The 21,171-nt window shown below is 41.8% G+C and overlaps 1 protein-coding gene across 1 annotated transcript in view; it reads left to right on the top strand.

Moving 5' to 3' along the window:
- The first annotated feature begins 52 nt into the window (after positions 1-52).
- Positions 53-21,171, top strand: part of ARL3 (ADP ribosylation factor like GTPase 3) — a 35,374-nt gene continuing 14,255 nt past the window's right edge. The window contains exons 1-3 of the mRNA XM_035028128.1: positions 53-163; positions 6,784-6,927; positions 13,039-13,155. Coding sequence (XP_034884019.1) covers positions 161-163; positions 6,784-6,927; positions 13,039-13,155 — 264 coding nt within the window. The 5' untranslated portion in view covers positions 53-160. The remainder of the gene's footprint in view (positions 164-6,783; positions 6,928-13,038; positions 13,156-21,171) is intronic.

The following is a 21,171-nucleotide window of genomic DNA, read 5'->3' as shown; positions in this document are numbered from 1 at the left end:
AAAAGCGGAGCTGGACCCCGCCCCGTACGGCTGCTTTGCTTCTCCGCTGTGCGTGCGAGGGACGTCGGGGGCGGTGCCGCAGCAGTTGCCCCTGGTAACGGGGAGGCAGGAGGAGGAGGAGGAGGAGGAGGAGGAGGAGGAGGAGGGACTCGGCGGGAGGATGGTGAGTGTGGGGGCCCGGGCCCCTCTGGAGCTGGCCGGTCACCCCCCTCCAGTCCTCAGGCCCAGGGCGGGCCACTGCGCTTGAAGCCAAGGAGGGAATGGGACGGCGCTCAGCCTGCAGTCTGGGTTCTGGATTGTTTTCGGGGGGCAGCAGGGAATCCCGAAGGTGGGCCTTGGAAGGAGACCTGGGCCTGGGGAGGAAGGCGGGGCTTGCAGCGGGTGCGAAGCTAGGGGAAGGGGCTGAAAGGTTGCGTGGCTATCCCGGTACAGAGCCGGGGCTCCATCATTACTAGGGACGGAGGCGAGGGCGGATCCGAATAACTGCGGAAAGCAGACTCCGCATGCAGGCTTAGATCTTTCTAGGGAATCGGCCTTCCGGTACCGCTGGAAAGTGGGTCCACCGGGGTCCGGCCAGAAGCGGGGAGAAGGGTCAGCGCTACTGTCTTTGAGGTCGTCCTCGCGGTACCAGGGGAGATGGTAGCCTAGCTCTCCTCTTCCTCGAGAAGTGCGGGCCTCTGGGGGGAGGGGTGTAAATCCCAGGACACAAAGAGGTACCGCTTGTAAGGGATGCCTGGTGGATTTTACGCCGTCTTGGTGTTTGCGTGGCAGCAAGGAGTTATTTATTTGCTGAGAGTTCTGTAAAGTCTGGTTGTTGGTGATGACCGATTTTCCCTTCAACACTTAATCCATATTGATGGAGGCAAATTTGCTGCCCAGTCCTTAGTATTTCATTTCAAACCTGTTGCAACCTTTTACATATGACCACACCAGAACCAAAGATCTTAATCTCACCTTGGGCTCTCCAAACTAAAAAGAATGGGAAATTAAAACTAGAGTGGCTATCAGTTGGCTTTTCTCTGTCAGACTTAATTAAAGCTTTCCCAAGTTGTGAATTATGATGTGTGACAGATCTGACCGTTGACACGCTGTTCCTTGTTGATTTCTGTGCAGTTAGTTGGAGGGTATTGAAATGGAATTGAGTAGTTTTAGAGCAAGTCAAAGCAAAATTGACTTTGAAGCATTTAGAATAGGTTGGCTGGCTTACCAACTGCACAGAGCCAGGCACTCAAACTTAGTTACTTCCCCACCCCACGTCCATTAATTTATGAAGACTAGATGTCTGCAAGGAAAAAAAAAATGCATGCACTTTTGGTCAGATTATCCAATGAGTAAATTTTGATAGGAAAAAGAATTGATTTTACATTGTCAGATTGTTAAAGAAGTAGAATTTGATCTGAAGTTGCCAATCACATTTCACACTTGCTACATTGCAGTTTTATTAACCTCAGGCTAAACAGATTTTTACATGTTTTCCCTTTATTAATCATTTATACATGAGCTGTCCATTTAAAGGCTAAGTTTTTCTCAATAAATGAGTACAAACATAAATATTTACACAGAAAATAACTAGAATTGGAATAAAAAAGGCATGCCAAACCAACAGAGAATGAGATGTCATCATAAATGAGAAGCATGAGCGTTGGCTAACTTTTCCCCAGTTTGTTTATCAACTAAATGGACTGTTTTCATGATTGTTTAATTTATAATTACAGGCCACAATAAATTAACCACTGCTCATGTTTCCAGGTGCAAATTGACACTGTGGACAGCAAATTGACAGTGCTACAGCACTATTGTATACAACTGCTGTGTTCATTGATCAAGACAGATTTTTTCTTTTTCTTTTTTCCTAAAATGAACAATATGAAATTAGGGCAAATCATTCTGGATTCTTTATCTGGTTTCCCAAATACATTTTTTTATCTCCAAAAGTGTGAGCTATTCTTAGAACTGAAAGTGGAACATAGAATTTAAATCATCAGTGGTGTGATTAAGTGTGTCACGTCTGGTATCCCACCCATCCCTGGGATAACTGTACAACTGAAGGCTGAGTCTCAGGCTTTTGTTTCTGCTTTATAAACCTTCAGCTATGACTAATATGTTTTATTTCTTATTTAAAAACCCCAATGGGGCGCCTGGGTGGCTCAGATGGTTAAGCGTCTGCCTTCAGCTCAGGTCATGATCCCGGGGTCCTGGGATCGAGCCCCACATCGGGCTTCTGGCTCAGCGAGGAGCCTACTTCTCCCTCTGCCTCTGCCTCTCTCCCTGCTCATGCTTTCTCTCTCTCTCTCTGTATCTCTGTGTCTCAAATGAATAAATAAAATCTTTAAAAATAAATAAATAAATAAATACCCCAATGTTTTCTCTGAACTTTTAGTCAGCTATTTTAGCCCTGCGTTTTCATATCAAGTCTTTGGTAAAATACTAAGATGACAGTAATGTTAGTGCATTAAGTAATCACTGCTATTTAACAGATAACCCCTTCACTCAAATTATTTATGGAGTACTTTCTACGTACATGAACCTAGTAGTAGTTATCAAGCATGTTCAGCATTGGAAGACTTTTCCTAAAATTGTGTTTTCTGGTCAGAAAATGGTCAGTGAAAAGTTAAAAAACAAAACAACCAACACAACTACTGCTTCGAGTGTCTACTACGCACTATGCTTTACATACATTATCTCAATCTTCAGAGCATTTTTCTTAAGATATAAGTATTGTTCCCATTTTCTAGGTGCCCAGGGTTACACATGGAAGATAGGTGAACTCAAGTCTATGAAATTCCAAAGCCCATAATGTTCCTTTTTTTTTTAAGATTTTATTTATTTATTTGACAGAGAGAGAACAAGCAGGGGGAGTGGGAGAGGGAGAAGCAGACTCCCCACTGAGCTGGGAGCCCGATGCAGGGCTCGATCCCAGGACCCCGGGATCATGACCTGAGCTGAAGGGAGATGCTTAACTGACTGAGCCACCCAGGTGCCCTCTTTTTTTTTTTTCTTAAGTTTTTTTTTTTTTTAGTAATTTCTACCCACAACGTGGGGCTTGAACTCATGACCCGAAGATCAAGAGTCGCATGCTTTACCGACTGAGCCAGGCAGGCGCCCCCACCTCCATCCCCATCCCCAATGTTTTTTGTTGTTTTTTTTTTAAGATTTTTTATTTATTTATTCATGAGAGACAGAGAGAGAGAGAGAGGCAGAGGGAGAAGCAGGCTCCCAAGGAGCAGAGAGCCCGATGCGGGACTCAATCCCAGGACCCTGGGATCATGACCTGAGCTGAAGGCAGACGCTTAACCATCTGAGCCACCCAGGCGCCCGTCCCCAATGTTTTTATTAGGACTCTGGTAAGGTGGGAACCCACTCTTCCTGAGGAAATGTCCATATTTTGTTCCTCAGGAAACACTGTATTTATTTAATAGAGAGATGAGGAGAAAGAAGACAAGTTTAGGTGAGGTTCTCCCTATCAAAGCTATAGGAGTTCCTGGAAGTTAATAACGTCTCCCTGAGCGGCATAATTTTTTTTGTTAAAGAGGTAAAGATACATTGAAGTCAGTTCCATTTAAGCTAGTTATGGAGAGTGCATGTACTTGACAGTTGGCTTATTAATTTTAATATTTAAATTTTAACTGCTCCTCATAGCCACATACACTTTCCGTCCACCATCACATTCCTCTCTCACCCTCTACTACCCTAGTTTCTCTGAATGACCTAGTTTGTATCATTTTAGGTCAGTGCACCATGCCTCTGCCAGTAGCTGAGTTTAAGCTGATTTTGAGGCAGATAAAATATCTGTAGTCAATAGCACATGTATTCATAATTTGCCTGTAGAAAGTTTGTTTAGATGTTTTATGACTGAGTCAGACCACTTCTGTCCACCAGGGTGCAGATAACTTATATGCACACATGCTGATAATAGACTTTATACAAAACTAAAGTTCTGATTTCTTAAATTGCCTTTAATGTCAAAGGAGTACAAATCCTACATAGAAATCATGTCTGTTTTGCTCACTGTTGTACTTGGGGCACACTGTGGATATTTAATGTGAATGAAGGAATGAATGGGTATTTTAACAAAAAATACACTTTAAAAATTCGTTTCCTTGTATTTATACTACAAAACTCAGCCCCATAATAAAATTAACTTCTAACGGCGATCTCCCTTCATTTGACATTTAAAATAAAGTATGGACACTTATGTTTAGAAACATAGACTTATTCTGCTCTCTTTCCTCCAGCCTCTTAAATCAGCTTACTTTGTACCTTTCAGGCAGAACTCTGATATCTATAAATATCCTCTTCCCTATTTAGCAAACCCTGATAATCCTGTGATCCCCTGTCCTCAGTAGTTGGGTTAATATGATGCTGTACTGTATTTGCATTTGTCTTCCCTAGACCATGCTTCAGATGCCATCTATCATTTTGATTGAAGAAAATAGTAACTGAACTTTCCATTTCTCTGTAATTTCACTTAAAGGTGAAGCATATGAAGTTATTTCCTGATAAGGAAAGTCACTCATTAGAAATGTAGAAGTATTGGGGCGCCTGGGTGGCTCAGACGTTAAGCGTCTGCCTTCGGCTCAGGTCATGATCCCGGGGTCCTGGGATCGAGCCCCGCATCGGGCTCCCTGCTCCGCGGGAAGCCTGCTTCTCCCTCTCTCACTTCCCCTGCTGGTGTTCTCTGTCAAATAAATAAATAAAATCTTAAAAAAAAAAAAAAAAAAGAAATGTAGAAGTATCATTTTTTGATACCTTTAAGTTAATAAAGTTTAGGTATAGTTAGAATGGTTTTCTCTTTTGTGCTTTGCTTCTCCCCTTTTAAGATGAATAGAAATTAATTTCTCTTCATTGTTCAATTTCAAATATAATAAGTGTGTAAAAAGTCTCGGCCTGCAGAAAGCAGTATTTTTATTTACAGATTTGTTTTAAAAGAGGAGACACATGAGGAAAAACCTAAAACATTCATTTTGAACCTTGAAAATATTTTATAGAAACATCTTTCATGATTTCTACACTAGTAGATAATGCATGAGAATTTTACCTGTACTGTCGTTTCATGTACAGATGTGATAAATTTCGGTTATTTTAGAATTTTATTGGAAGAGGTAATGAGGATATCTAATCAAGAACTCAGGATGAGTAGTACAATGTGTTTTCCCTGTTCTAGCCTTTTTCTATTACCAGTCCCCTGAGGATCTCAGAATTCTAATTCTAACTGTTCTGAAAGGTGGTATTATAAATGAGTGCTTGCAATGTAGCTAATAGAAGCCAGGGAGACTTCTCATAAATATAGTTTAAAAAAGGAATGTTGTCAAAGTATTCAAGGCCAGATAAGATAAAAACAAAAGAAAAATGTCATGCCAAAAAAAAAATTAAAATTAAAAAAAAGACCTACCTATCTTTTTGTTTGTTTGAAATCTGTTCATTCTTCCTAAATCTTTTGGTATAGATTTGTCTTTCTGTCTTAAACTAAATCTTCCATCTTATTGCTGGAAAAAATTGAGGCACAGAGAGGTTAATGTAATCCTTAACAAGTCAGTGCAAATACAGAATACTAGAAATGGTAAACAAAGAGTCTCTGAGGCAGAAAGGAATTCTTAATAATTATGCGTATTTGCATATCATTGTCCAAAGACTCAGTTGTTGAGAATTATTTCACAGAATGGTTATTTGATCTTAGTGAACAGGCTGGTTTGAATTATTGCCTGGTGCAATAAGGATAAAAAAAATATAATCATTTTATATAATTCTAAGACTCAGCTTGAAGGAATTTCTCCTTGGGCTGGGAGATTAGATTATATGCCCTTTAAACTCTGGAATTCTTTGATTCTTGTTGTAACTCATGCCTCATTGGAACAAGACTGTCAGCTGCAGGACAGAACAAATAACTATCTTATACAGAGTTTCTTATGTCTGTAGCTAAAAGGCAATATGGTTTATTTCTAGCCATTAAAAAATAATAAAAACAAGAAACAATTATTATATTAAATTACTAGTAAAAAAAATACCCTGGCTAAATTGTGATTGTTTTTATTCTTCATGACTGACTGACAATGTTCTGACCTCTCTGTTGTATCCGATTCTTCATCTGAAAAACATAATTTATACTATGCACTTATCCTATATGGGTCTTGTGAAAATTAGATGGTGATAGAGTATTGGGTTTCTTTTAGGTCATCAGAGAGTATTTTGAATGCTGAAGTCTTAAATGTAAACTGAAATAAAGTCTTAAACAATTTTATACTTTTTTTTTAGAGTGTGTGTGTGTGTGTGTGTAGCATGGTAAAATCTTGCACTTACTTGGGTGGATAATTGTATTTAATTCAACAACTATTATCTAATGTCTATCCAATAAGTGCCAGGCATTGTGGGAGACCAAAGCTATAACTCTTACCTGCAATAAATTTCACTCTAGGAGAAAAATACAAAAATCAATTACCTATAGTCTGATATGATGTGTGCTCTACTCTAAGTGTATATAAAGGGCTTTAGGAACATGAATTGAGTAGTAGTTCACACTCCCAGATTTGGGGTGACTGCTAAACTGGATTAATAGGAGGAACAGCAATAAGCCATGCTTTTTATTGAGTTGCTGTATTTGCTGAAGTACTTCTGCCAAAACTTAGGAGGATGAAGCAAATGGAATAAATGACGTTGAGCTGGAAAATAATACTGTGAGCTCTCCACAACCAAGAACTTTTTTCAAGGAGGAGAAGATATTCTGATATCTACTAATATCAAAGTCAGTGCCCCAAAAGTAATCTCTCTTCTTCATGGTTGTTTAAGGGCTTGCTCTCAATTTTGCGCAAATTGAAAAGTGCACCAGACCAGGAGGTGAGAATTCTTCTCCTGGGCTTGGATAATGCTGGCAAGACCACTCTTCTGAAGCAGCTTGCATCTGAAGACATCAGCCACATTACACCTACACAGGTGAGCACTGCCCTGGCCCCAGGTGCTTGTGTGACATATGGAAAGTGGTCATAGCAATATGGAAGGCAAAATGGGAAATACAGTTTTGTCCACCCTCAAAGTTTTGTTACTGAGAAAAGTCTATACAATTTAAAACAATCTAAGATTTCAAAAACATATCGAGTGATTACATAGGTATGAGGTACTTAGAGTAGTCAAATTCATAAAGACAGAAAGTAGAATAGTGGTTACCAGGGGCTGGAGACAGAGGGGATTGGAGGGGTCATTGCTTAAAGGGCACGGAGAGTCAGTGTTGTAAGATGAAAAAGGTTCTGAGGATGGCTGGTGGTGATGGTTGCACAACAGTGTAAATGCACTTAGTACTCCTGAACTCTACACTTAAAAATGGTTAAAATGGTAAATTTTATGTTATGTATATTTTACCAGTTGTTAAATAAATCATTTAAATAAGCATATATAGGGGCACCTGGGTGGCTCAGTCGGTTAAGCATCTGCCTTCGGCTCAGGTCATGATCCTGGACTCCCAGGATCCAGCCCCACATCAGGCTCCCTGCTGGGCGGGGAGCCTGCTTCTTCCTCTCCCTCTGCCCCTCCCCTGTGCTTGTGTGTGCTTGCTCTCAAATAAATAAAATCTTTAAAAAGAAAAACGAAAAGAAAATACAGAGAGAATATAAAAGAAAAAAACAGAGTACTGTGAGAAAAACTGTTAATATTTTAGTGTATATTTTTCAGACTTAATAAATACAAATATATCTATCACTTTTTTAATTTAAAAATCCCCTGTATTTGGGGCGTGTGGGTGGCTCAGTCGTTGAGTGTCTGCCTTCGGCTCGGGTCATGATCCCGGGGTCCTGGGATCGAGCCCCGCGTCGAGCTCCCTGCTCCGCGGGAAGCCTGCTTCTCCCTCTCCCACTCCCCCTGCTTGTGTTAGCTTCTCTCACTGTGTCTCTCTCTGTCAAATAAATAAATAAAATCTTTTTTTTAAAAAATCCCCTATATTTTTTAATCCAGCCTCTTTCCTAAGGCTAAGCAAGCAAAACACAAAGGATCAGGCAACAGTGGTGCTGCCGGTGTGGAAGTTGAAAGACAAATCCTAAGTGGAACAACCCTCCTTCTTTAGACCTGCTTCCCTGTAGGAAATCCTGCGAAGGCTTGACCTTTGACCAACCCGTTGGGTTTCCTAACTAGAGGACAGCCCTGTTGGTCTTAGTCACTTTAAAGTGTTTGAGCATTAGAGGTTTTAGCAAAAGCAATTTTTTAAGCATTTTCCACCACTGTACTGTGATATAAGTTTAGTGTCAGGTTTGAATGGCTGTGCTGGTCTGTGTACTTCACAGCTTGTGAGTCTTACTGATCTGCAACTTTTTGCAGAAAAGTCATTTCAATTGCTACCAAATAAGCACTTTTATAGCTTCTGAACAAATTTAATGTATAGCCTAAAGAGGAGCAAATTACAGTAGTCTAGCCTAGAAGGGCTAAAAACACATATTACTGTGTCGGGATTTCTGCCAGAAAAAGAAGTCTAGGGTTTTTTTTTCTTTTTAATTGAGTATTAGTAGTAGGCTGTATCTCTTAAGAGTACCAGTAAAATGAGGGCATCCAGCACTGTGAACATAGAAATGAATTCTTAAGTTATGGACTCAAAGTTCCAATTCTAACTTTTAGGCTTTATTTGATATGTTATAGGTGACTTTGTTATTATATGATGTTAAGTTTTCATATTTATTCTTTTTTTTTAAAATTTATTTGAGGGGTGCCTGGGTGGCTCAGTCATTAAACGTCTGCCTTCGGCTCAGGTCATGATCCCAGGGTCCTGGGATCGAGCCCCGCATCAGGCTCCCTGCTCAGCGGGAAGCCTGCTTCTCCCTCTCCCACTCCCCCTGCTTGTGTTCCCTCTCTCACTGTGTCTCTTTCTGTCAGATAAATAAATAAAATCTTTAAAAAATAATAATAATTTATTTGAGAGAGAGAACAAGCATGTGTGCATGAGCGGAGGGGAGGGGCAGAGAGTGAGAATCTCAAACTCACCAGTGAGCGCAGAGCCCAACAGGAGGCTGGATCTCATGACCCTGAGATCATGACCTGAGCCAGAATCAAGACTCCAATGCTTAACCAACTGAGCCACCCAGGCACCTCTTTTTCTTGTTATTTTTAAGTAGGCTCCACACTCAGTGTGAACCCAACATGGGGCTTAAACTCACAGCCCTGAGATCAAGACCTGAGCTGAGATCAAGAGATGGGTGCTTAACCAACTGAGCCAGCCAGGTGCCCCCATATTTATTCTTTAAAAACAAGCCTTCTGGGGCGCCTGGGTGGCTCAGTTGTTAAGCGTCTGCCTTCGGCTCAGGTCATGATCCCAGGGTCCTGGGATCAAGCCCCACATCGGGCTCCCTCCCTGCTTGGTGGGAAGCCTGCTTCTCCCTTTCCCACTCCCCTTGCTTGTGTTCCCTCTCTCGCTGTGTCTCTCTCTGTCACATAAATAAATAAAATCTTTAAAAAAAAAAAACAAAAAACAAGCCTTCTGGGTGCCTGGCTCAGTTGGAAAAACATGCAACTCTTGATCTCAGGGTTGTGAGTTTGAGCCCCACATTAGGTGTAAAGATTACTTAAAAATAAAATCTTTAAAAAAATTTAGAAAAACAAGCTTTCGGGGCACCTGGGTTGCTCAGTCATTGAGCGTCTGCCCTTGGCTCAGGTCGCGATCCCAGGATCCTGGGATCGAGCCCCGCATCGGGCTCCCTGCTCTGCGGGAAGCCTGCTTCTCCCTCTCCCACTACCCCTGCTTGTGTCCCTCTCTCACTGTGTCTCTCTCTGTCAAATAAATAAATAAAATCTTTAAAAAAAAGAAAAAAGAAAAACAAGCTTTCATTGTGTTTTTGTTTTATATTAGAAAAAGTAGGGGGGCGCCTGGGTGGCTTAGTCGGTTAAGCATCTGCCTTCGGCTCAGGTCATGATCCCAGGGTCCTGGGATTGAGCCCTGCATCAGGCTCCCTGCTCAGTGGGGAAGCTCTTTCTCTCTCTCCCTCAACCTCTGTGTGTATGCCCTCTCTCCCTCTAGCTCTCACTGTCTCTCAAATAAATAAATAAAATCCTTTAAAAAATGTATCCTTTTTTTCTATGCATATATGATGGGTATATTTAAAGATTTTATTTTATTTTTTAAAGATTTTATTTTAGAGGGGCGCCTGGGTGGCTCAGTCGTTAAACGTCTGCCTTCGGCTCAGGTCATGATCCCAGGGTCCTGGGATCGAGCCCCGCATCGGGCTCCCTGCTCCGCGGGGGGCCTGCTTCTCCCTCTCCCACTCCCCCTGCTTGTGTTCCCTCTCTCGCTGTGTCTCTCTCTGTCAAATAAATAAAAAATAAAAAATAAATCTTAAAAAAAAAAAGATTTTATTTTAGAGAGAGAGAGCATGAGCAGAGGGAGGAGCAGAGAGGGAGGGAGAGGGAGGGGAAAGAATCTCAAGCAAAGTCTGCACTGAGCATGGAGCCCCATGCAGGCTGGATTTCAAGACCCTGAGATCAGGACCCCAGCCAAAACCAAGAGTCGGATGCCCAACCGACTGAGCCACCCAGGCGCCCCTTAAAGACTTTATTTTTAATTAATCTCTATACCTGACATGGGGCTTTATTTTTAATTAATCTCTATACCTGACATGGGGCTCAAACTTACAACCCTTGCATGCTCTACTGAGTCAGCCAGATGCATCTATGATGGGTATATTTAAAATAAAAAATAGGGGCACCTGGGTGGTTCAGTCGGTTGGGCGTCTGCCTTCGGCTCAGGTCATGATCTCAGGCTCCTGGGATCGAGCCCCACATCGGGCTCCTTGCTCAGCAGAGAGTTTGCTCCTCCCTCTCCCTCGGTGCTCTCTCTCCCTCTTTCTCTCTTTCAAATAAATAAATAAAATCTTAAAAAAATTAAAATAAAAAATAAAGGGGCGCCTGGGTGGCTCAGTTGTTAAGCATCTGCCTTCGGCTCAGGTCATGATCCCAGGGTCCTGGGATCGAGCCCTGCATCGGGCTCCCCGCTCCGCGGGAAGCCTGCTTCTCCCTCTCCCACTCCCCCTGCTTGTATTCCCTCTCTCGCTGTATCTCTCTCTGTCACATAAATAAAATCTTTTTAAAAATAAATAAATAAATAAAAAATAAAAATGACGGGGCGCCTGGGTGGCTCAGTGGGTTAATCGTCTGCCTTCAGCTCAGGTCATGATCCCAGGGTCTGGGATCAAGCCCCACCTCTGGCTCCCTGTTCAGCGGGAAGCCTGCTTCTCCCTCTCCCACTCCCCCTGCTTAAGCGTCTCCAGTTCCTTCTCTCGCTTTGTCTCTCTCTGCTAAATAAATAAATAAAATCTTTAAAAGAATAAAAATAAATAATACTTATGTAATACCCATTTCTTTTTTTTTTTTTTTTAAGAATTTTTATTTATTTATTTGAGACAGAGAGAATGAGAGAGACAGAGAGCACATGAGAGGGGGGAGGGTCAGAGGGAGAAGCAGGCTCCCCGCCGAGCAGGGAGCCCGAGGCGGGACTCGATCCTGGGACTCCAGGATCATGACCTGAGCCGAAGGCAGTCGCTTAACCAACTGAGCCACCCAGGCGCCCTGTAATACCCATTTCTAAATGTTTGCACCCATTATTTTCTTAGAATAATTTCTTAGATTTGTTGGTCCGATGACTTAATAGAATTTTTTTTCTTTCGATGACTTACAGAATTTTAAGGCAGTTGATACATATGGTCAAATTCCAGGAGTTACTCTTACTTATCTCCTGCTTCATTCCAGAAAGATTTGACATTACTGGCTTTGACATTGAATATTGTAGTTAAGTATAGAACTTTTAAGCACACGAAAGTGGTTTTGTCAATGAGTCAGAATGAAGCTGCCTTTTGCAATAAGCTTAAGCCACTTGGCTTTAGAGTTCTTAAACTTCTAATTTATTCAGTCGTTGGCATCTTACAGGAGCTGTAGTCAGCATCATCCCCAGGTATCCCCTATAGTCCGTTTATCCTCAGTGGCAATTGGGTGGCAGTGTTCCTGCACCATCACACTGTGCCTTGTTCTTCTGCAAGAGGCAAGTTGTATTGGCAGGCTGCCAGATGAGGCAAATGTTTATGGAGACGTCCCCAGGCCCACTTCACTCCAGTTCTCCTGGATGAAATGTCACTTCTGTGATAGCAAGCTGTTGATTGGATTTTTCAAGTCCTGATTTCACTATATCATTCTCAGAAAAAGATTTATTTTTTTAATTATTGCTCATGAAATGCCTTCTCTCCAAACCCCAGAGGTCTTGTTAATTTGTTTCTCTGCACACCAACTCCCAGCTCACAGTTCCACCTGCCCCTGATTTGCTCACCTTCCTCAAAGTTCCACCTTGAGTCACTGTCCTGAAAATGAATACTTTCTTTTCAAGTTCATCAGAAATGCTTATGAAAGAACAGTTTCCAATGCCTGCTTGTTTATTTTCATCACTTCCTATAACTGAGGGCCCCACTTCAGCGTTTGAACATGCTGTTCCAGCAGGTCATCCCTTCCTCACGGGGCTAAGAGTCCAGTTACAAACCAGCTTCTCCCATGGTGTCGTGACTTCAGCTCCCTCCTTTTCCTGATTAACCCATATGAAGAAATTTCTTAAAGAATCCTGTCTTCCAGATTGTAGCTCTTGCCTCTTTTTAAACTTGGAATTTATTCTGTTCTATTGAGTCTTCAGATTTAGCTTCTGTTTTTTTGTTGGTTAAATGTAATATTCTGTTAAATGTTACCATCTTGAGGATCCATCAGGAGGTGTGGTCTGTGTTGATTATCAGAACTATTCTCATTCCAAGTTGTTCTCAGCAGTGGTGTGTGTGCGCGCACACACGCGTGTGTGCACGTGTGTACTTATTAGAGAAAGTGTCATGTTAGCCATGACATTAATATTGACTCCAAACCCGAATGAAGTAGCATGTAAAAACACATTTCTTTCTTCCCAATCATAGCAGACTATTTTCAGTGTTACCAGTATCATGTTTGGCAGAGTACCCCATAATTAATAAGTAACATAGCTGTTAAATATAACTTTGTCAGAATTACCTCAAAGCTTAATAAAGCTCGGTGTTTTTGCCTCTGTTTCAGGGATTTAACATCAAAAGTGTACAATCACAAGGTTTTAAACTGAATGTATGGGACATTGGTGGACAGAGAAAAATCAGACCATACTGGAGAAATTATTTTGAAAATACTGATATTCTCGTAAGTATTCCTTCTCATGCACTAATTCATAGTCTTTTCTGCAGTGTGTTAGGAATATTAACACTGTAATGTTCTTTCTTGTCAGTAATTCCACTGCTATAACATTAGTCACTATGAATTTAGGGCTAGCAGGAGGCTGCAGATTGTGAGAAACATCTTTGTATAATTTGTATATGAGTTTTGCTTTTGCTCAATACAATGTTGTGCCCACACTTGCCTTGACAAAATAAAGTATTAATTACCATAGTGATTTGAACATCAGAAGGGAAATCAGAAGATAGTGCCCCTGACTCCACCATCCCCAGGAAATCAACAAGAGTATCCCAAAGAGGCAACCAAGATGGTGGAGGTCCTGGAAATAATGATGCATAAAGAATGGTCTAAAGACAGATATTCTTCCTAGAAAAGAAACTTGGAACTGTTCTCAGTTGCTTTCAAGATCTATGTTAAGTCAGAGAGTTTTGCCTCATCATGAATAGTTCTAGAGGACTGGGTGAGGAGCAGTTTGGGGAGTACTAGGTGGTAGAGTTTAACTCAGAATAAGGAAAAAGTCTCCTATCATTTTCACTGTCTGGAAGTAGAAGCAGCTGCCCTGTGCACTGGGGATTCCCTGGCTCAGGCAGCATTCATTCAGGAAGGGGCTGAGATCTTAGCTCCCAGCTCACTGTCACGTTCTGTAGGACTACTGTTTCAGAATTCTTGGAGAGCTCACTATCCACATATTCCATTTCTCCAATACCTCAGCCTCTCAGTTCATCCACCCTACCTTAGCTACTCTCTGTCATGATCATGGTCTAAAACCAGGGGGTCTCATGAACTTGGATAGGAAAAAAAAACCTGCATATTATTTTCATTAAACTCTAATGGAGGGAACACCTGGGTGGCTCAGATGGTTGGGCGTCTACTTTCGGCTCAGGTCATGATCCCGGGGTCCTGGGATCGAGTCCCGCATCGGGCTCCCTGCTGGGCGGGGAGCCTGCTTCTCCATCTGTCTCTGCCTCTCTCTCTCTCTCTGACTCTCATGAATAAATAAATAATAAAAAAAAAAAAAAACATTTTAAACTCTAATGGAAAGTTTGCATTTACTACAGTTCTGCCCATAGACAAGGAACTGCCATAAAGTCAGCCATGTTGGTGACTTCATTACCAATAGAAACCATCGTGCATCTCAAATAACTTCACTCTCTGCTTTTGCTTCCTATGCGTCTTTCTACTGGATTATTCTATGGGCATGCACACAGCCTGTGGCTTCTCTTGTTTAGAAACAAAAAACTCTTGCCCTGGCTGTGTATCCCATCCAGATACTGCCCTACTCAGTTTCTCTTTAAAACAAAACTCTGTTAAGAGTTTCCTGAGCTCTGTCCTCACTTCCTCCTCCTCTTCTCTCTTGAACCCTCCATTCAAGCTCACCAAGAATTCCACATTGCTAAGGTTTACCATCCTCCTCTTACTTGACCTAGCCGTACAGTTAATGAAGTCGGTCATGCAGTCATTGAAACATTATCTTCCCCTGTTTTCCAGAATACCGTTCTATCTATCTTGGATTTTCCTCGTATCTCACTGGCTACTCTTTCTCAATCTCCATTGCTTTTTTCCCCTTTGTTTCCCTCCAAATGTTGGCGTGCCCCCACAATTCAGGCCTGTGCTTTTCTTCTCTAAGTTGTGGCTTAAGTGACCTCATCCAATTTCAAGGCATTAATTACCACCTACATGCTGGTGAATCCCACCCCATTATCTCCAACCGGAAACTCTCCCCTGAACCTCGGTTTCATATATAGCTAGCTGCCTATTTGACATCTCCACTTCAGTAGCTAGTAAGTCCCTTCATCCTCAACATGTCCAGAACCAAATTACTATCTTCATCCACCCCTCCCCAGATCTGCTGCTTCTATCTTCTTCTCAGTAAATGACAGTTCAAATTCATCCAAAAGCATTGGAGTCATCCTTGGCTCCTTTTCTTCTCACTCCCCACCTCTGACCTATCAGCCAATCCTGCCAGTTCTACCTTTAGAATATTTCTAGAATCTGACCACTTCTTTCCAGCCCATTGCTACTGTGCATTGATTTTTGCAGTGTCATCCCCACTAGTCTCCTTGCTTCTGCCTTTCCTCCCTAAAGTCTCTTCTCAGTGCTATATCTATAGTGATCCCATTAACACATAAGCTTCCCATCTCAGAATAAAGCCAAAGTTCTAACACTGGCCTACAAGACCCCCTGCCTTCTGGCTTGTCTTACTTGTCTTGTCTTCCCCCTCTCTAACTTGGTGCCAGCCACACTGGCCTGCTTGCTTTTCCTTCCACACTGGCATACTCCCACCTCAGGGCCTTGGTCATTGCTATTTGCAGTGCTAGGATTCTTTTCCCTTAGATATCCGCATGGCTTACCCGCTCACCTCCTTCAAGTCTCTGCTCAGATGTCACTTTACCACTGAGACCTTCTCTGATGACTATATTTAAAATTGTGACTCCTATCCCTACCCTTCGGGCACTGTAATTTTTCTCTGCTTTTTTTTCTTTTCTTTGATCAGGCCTATTGGTACTCATCACCATCAGAAATGTTTTTATTTATTACCCTTCTCCCCCCTGGAATGTAATGTCTACAAAGACAGGGACTTTGTTGTTTTTGTTTTGTTTTGTTTTTTTCCAACTTTTGTATCCCCAGTGCTTAGAAAAGTACCAAATGAAATGGACAAAAATTTGTAAGATACACTTTATTAGAATTTAAAACTTCTGCTCTGAGAAAGACACTATTAAGAAAATAAAGATATAAGCCACAGACTGGGGAAAATATTTGCAAAACACACATGGGATAAAGTACTTGTATCTAAAATAAACAAAGAGCGGCGCCTGGGTGGCTCAGTTGGTTAAGCGTCGACTCTTGATTTTGGCTCAGATCATGATCTCAGGGTTCTGAGATCGAGCCCCTCGTCAGGCTCCACAGTGAGCATGGAGCCTGCTTAGGATTCTCTCTCCTTCTCCCTTTGCCCCTCCCCCCCCAAAATACACACACACGCACACACCTCTTAAAACTCGACAGTAAGAAAACAAAAAACCCAATTAATAAGGGGCAAAAGACACCTCACCAATGAAGATACACAGATAAGCATATGAAAAGATAATTATCTTAGGGAACTGAAAAACAATGAAATGCCACTACATACATACCAGAATGGCTAAAATCTCAAAAACTGATGATACCAAACGCTGACAAGGAGGAACAGCAACAGGAACTCCTATTCATTGCCTGTGGGAATACAAAGTGGTACAACCACTTTGGAAGATAGTGTGCAGTTTCTTACAAAGCTAAATATAATCTTATTAAACCGTGTGATCCAGCAGTCATTCTAATCTACCCAATTAGATGAAAACTTATGTCCACACAAAATCCTGCACATGAATGCTAATAGCAGCTTTATTCATAATTACCAAAAATTGGAAGCAACTGAGATGTCTTGCAGTAGGGAATGAACAAACTGTCGTACATCTATATAATAGCGTATTATTTCTTGATAAAAAGAAATGAAAAAAAAAATTTTTTAAAGGGGCTATCAAGCCACAAAAAGACATGGAGGAAACTTAAATGCATATTACTAAGCCAAAGTCAGTCTGAAAAACGATACATGCTCTGTTTCCAACTATACAACATTTTTTAAAAGGCAAACTATAGAAATTAGTAAAAATCTCTACAAGTAAAAGATTAGTGGTTGCCAGAACTCCCAGGGGAGAGTGGAGGGATGGATGAATAGGTGACATACAGAGGATTTTTAGAGTGACAAAACTATTCTGTATGAAACCGTAAGGTGCATACATGTTAGTATGGATCAGTCAAAATCCATAGTTTAAAATACAAAGAATGACTGTGATGTATCAATATTGGCTCATGAATTGTGAGAAATGCACCACACTAATGCAAAAGGTTACCAGGGGAGACTGGGGGAGGGAATGGGGGTGGGGTAGGTATACAGAACTCCGTGCTATCTATGCAATTACTCTGTAAATAAAAAACTGCTGGGTGCCTGGGTGGCTCAGTTGGTTAAGCGACTGCCTTCGGCTCAGGTCATGATCGTGGAGTCCCTGGATCGAGTCCCGCATCGGGCTCCCTGCTCGGCAGGGAGTCTGCTTCTTCCTCTGACCCTCCCGACCCTCCCCCCTCTCATGTGCTCTCTCTCTCAGTCTCTCTCTCTTAAATAAATAAATAAAATCTTAAAAAAAAAAAAAAAACTGCTTAAAAAATAAAGTGAGGGGGGACATCTGGGTGGCCCAGTCAGTTAAGAGTCTGCCTTTGGCTCAGGTCATGATCCCAGGGTCCTGGAGCCCTGCATCGGGCTCCCTGCTCAGTGGGGAGCTGCTTCTCCCTTTACCTGCCACTCCCCCTGCTTGTGCTCTCTCTCTGACAAATAAATAAATAAAAATCTTTAAAAAAAATTGAAGTGTGGGACACCTGGGTGGCTCAGTCAGTTGAGCGTCTGCCTTCAGCTCAGGTTATGATCCCGGGACCAAGTCCCACATCGGGCTCCCTGCTCAGCGGAGAGCCGGCTTCTCCCTCTGCCTGCCTCTCTCCCTGCTTGTGTGCTCTCTCTCTCTGACAACCAATTAAATAAAATCTTTTTTTAAAAAATTAAAGTGAATTAATTATAGATTGAAGTCAAATCATTATGCTGTACACCTTAAGCTTATGCAGTGCTGTATGCCAATTATATCTCAATAAAACTGGGGGAGAGGCTATAGATTTGTGCTTTTTCAGTCAAGAGTTAGGGAAAAGCAGGTGGCTGAGAGAAGTAACAGTTCATTCTGTTCATCTGCTGGATTAAGGTACTTTGAAAGAAATACCCAAATAAGAGCAATATTTAAGGACATTAATGACCATGAGGCTCAATAAGGAGGCCTCAACCTTTCTGGTCTACTTTTAAATCACAAGCTCTAACACCTTGAGGGTAGACTGCAAAGTAGTTGTAACATGACCCAGATTCCACATTTCTTACTAGCTGAGAGTGCCCCGGAATTATCAGACAATCCAGTAAAAGTCAGTTCTGAGCTACCCGAGAGGAGCTTTCTCCAGCTACCTTAGGCTGCCAGTTCCAGACAGTGTTTTGGATTCCAAGTTAACCTTTCATTATTTTCTGGTGCCGTTTGAGATTAAACAAGTCTGGGGGAGCAGCTGAGTCCCCAGGGTTAGATTCTAAGGCCTTGTGACTCAGCCCTGTCTGCCAGTTTCATAAGCAGCTTGGAGTGGCAGTGGTTGATGGGTTATATTAGTTTGGCTGTATATAATAGTCTTTCATTGTTGGTTGAAAAGACCTATTACCCTAGCCTCCACACTGCCTAGAAGAGCAGGGTTGAAGCTTGACACACTTAGTTACCTGGTTAATTCTTTTCATTTATCTCTAGAGTGCAGTAAGAAATTCTTACTTACTTTATTTATTTTTTAAAGACACATTCAGCGTCATGATCAGACTGTTACATTTAGCAATCAACAGCATGCATGCAAAAAAATAAACCTACATTAAAACCCTCTGTTGGAATGTTTTACGCTTTCCCTGGAACAGAAACTAAAATAACCTGTTACACAATTAGTCACAAATACAGTCCTTGAGTTTTTTGCCCACACACATGAGTATTGTCTAAAACATGTCTTCTTTGTAGCAGCGAGGCCCTGCCACCACTGTGCTTGGCTGAGGTCACAAATCTGTTGTAACCTGTAGCTTCCCTGTCACTTCCCTGGCTCTCCTCTCCTACTCAGCTTTGTTTCCTGGCAGCGATGAAAACCCAGTGCCGCTGGCGTAGCTACTGCTGCTGCTGGAACCACCACAGCCATCTTGGTTTCTTTCGATTTGGTAAAGTTTGGCAAAGTACTGGCCTCCACCACCATGGGGGCCAGAGCGTCTGCCTCCAAAATTTGAGGATTGATTATTGTAATTGTCAAAATCATTACGGCTTCCACCACCTCCAGGGTTGCTTCCATCATTACTGAATCCCCACTGCCACCAAAGTCACCTTGCCCGCGAAAGTTCCCTCCACGACCAAAGTTGTCACTCCCACCAAAACCACCTCCATCACTACCAGTGAAGTTTCCAGAACCACCTCAGCCTCTTTGGCTGGATGAAACACTAGCCATCTCTTGCTTAGACAGAGCTTTCCTTACTTCACAGTCATGGCCATTCACAGTATGGGATTTTTGAATGACAATCTTGTCTACAGAGTCATGGTCATCAAATGTCACAAAAGCAAAGCCTTTCTTCTTGCCACTGCCTCGGTCAGTCATGATTTCAGTCACTTCAATTTTCCCGTACTGTTTAAAATAATCTCTTGGATGATGTTCTTCAGTGTCTTCTTTCATGCCACCAACAACAATCTTTTTCACATTTAAGTGGGTACCAGCCTTTGAGAATCTTTTCTTGAGACAGCCCTCTTTGGTTCCACAACTCTTCCATCCACCTTATGTGGCCTTGCATTCATGGCTGCCTCCACCTCCTCCACATTGGCATCCCAGACAAACCCAAGGTCTCTGAAGCCCTTGGTGTTTGGATCTCTCATTACCACACAATGTGCCGTAAGCGTTCCCATTGCTCAAAATGGCTCCTCAGACTCTCATCAGTTGTTTCAAAGCTCAAACCTCTGATGAAGAGCCTCCACAGCTGTTCAGGCTCTTTGGGAGACGCTGACTTAGACCTGATGGTGGTGGGAGGGGAGACTTTAATGATGCTTACTTGGCGGCGCCCACGGACAGAAAGAAGTAATCCCAGAAGTTCTTACTTTAGAGCAGGTGTCGACAAACTGATCCAGCCTGCCTCCTATTATTATGTAGCCTGTGAGCTAAGAATGGTTTTCACATTTTTAAGTGGTTGGGGGAAAAAATCGAAAGAATAATATTTCATAACACATGAAAATAATATGAAATTTAAAGTTCAGAGTCCATAAATGAAGTACTGTTGGAACACAGCCACGTCCACTTGTTTATGGATTTTCTATGGTTTGCACTACAACAGCAAAGTTCAGTAGTTATGAAAGAGATTGTGTAGGCCACAGAGCCTAAAATATTTACCACCTAACTCCTTACAGAAAAAGATTGACAAACCCCACTTTTGAGCATTAAATGGTTCTCTAGAGGTTTGAAAGAGGGCAACTCCTAGAAGTGCCAGTTATTCTCAGGGAAGATGATATTGAGAACAGCTGACTTCAGCTTTAATAATTTGGGAGAAATGACTAAGAAATAAAATTTGAGGGGTCATAGAAGGAGGGGATAGAACGTCTTCCATTTCTCTTGGACCAGAAGATAACAGCTTTTTGATAGATTGAAAATACATAGTTTTTCAAGACATGGTCATATTACTTCTAAACTCTCTTTGCTTTATTATCAGTTTTGTGTTCAGATGCAACATAATATAAACAAAGTAACTTTGTCATCATTTCCATGCCCAAAGTGTAGGACATCAAGTGAGATAGATCTCAAACAATCATCTCGTATTATTTCCATGATATCACTCACACTTGAGCCTGAGTACTTCTAGAACACAAATAATTGAAAACCACATTACCCAGAAACCTCATTTGTCAGTTTCAGCTTCCTCTTAGACTTTTGCTGGAGCTATCATATCAAGCCCACTTGTTAGTGTCATCTTATCTCTGCCTACCGCTCTTGTGGAGGAATACTATGGAGCAGTAAAATGGCCAAAAGGTGGCAGCAGGAGGGAGGAGGACCAGAAGTAAGAGGAGAAACAGAGCCCTCCGTTCACATGGCTGGATAACTAACTAGTCTCTGGATAATCTAGAGTTGGTTGAACTTCTGTCAAGAAAAAATCATCTTCTCTTGCTCTTCCTCCCACAGCCAAATAAAAATTTCAAAACAACTGCCAAGGAAGATATGAATTGGCTTTGCTTAGGTAAAACATCATTCTGAGTGCCATGGATTATAACTTCATTTTAGAATAGCTTATGAACTTGATTTTTGAAAGTCCATAATGTTTTTTTTAATATTTTATTTTTTAAGTAATCTCCACTCCATCATGGGACTCGGACT

Source organism: Mirounga leonina, unplaced genomic scaffold (assembly GCF_011800145.1).
Source record: "Mirounga leonina isolate KUSES-001 unplaced genomic scaffold, KU_Mleo_1.0 Mir_114, whole genome shotgun sequence".
Taxonomy (NCBI): Eukaryota; Metazoa; Chordata; class Mammalia; order Carnivora; family Phocidae; genus Mirounga; species Mirounga leonina.
The sequence above is the reverse complement of the archived record's forward strand: the minus strand, read 5'-3'. Positions and strand labels throughout refer to the sequence as shown.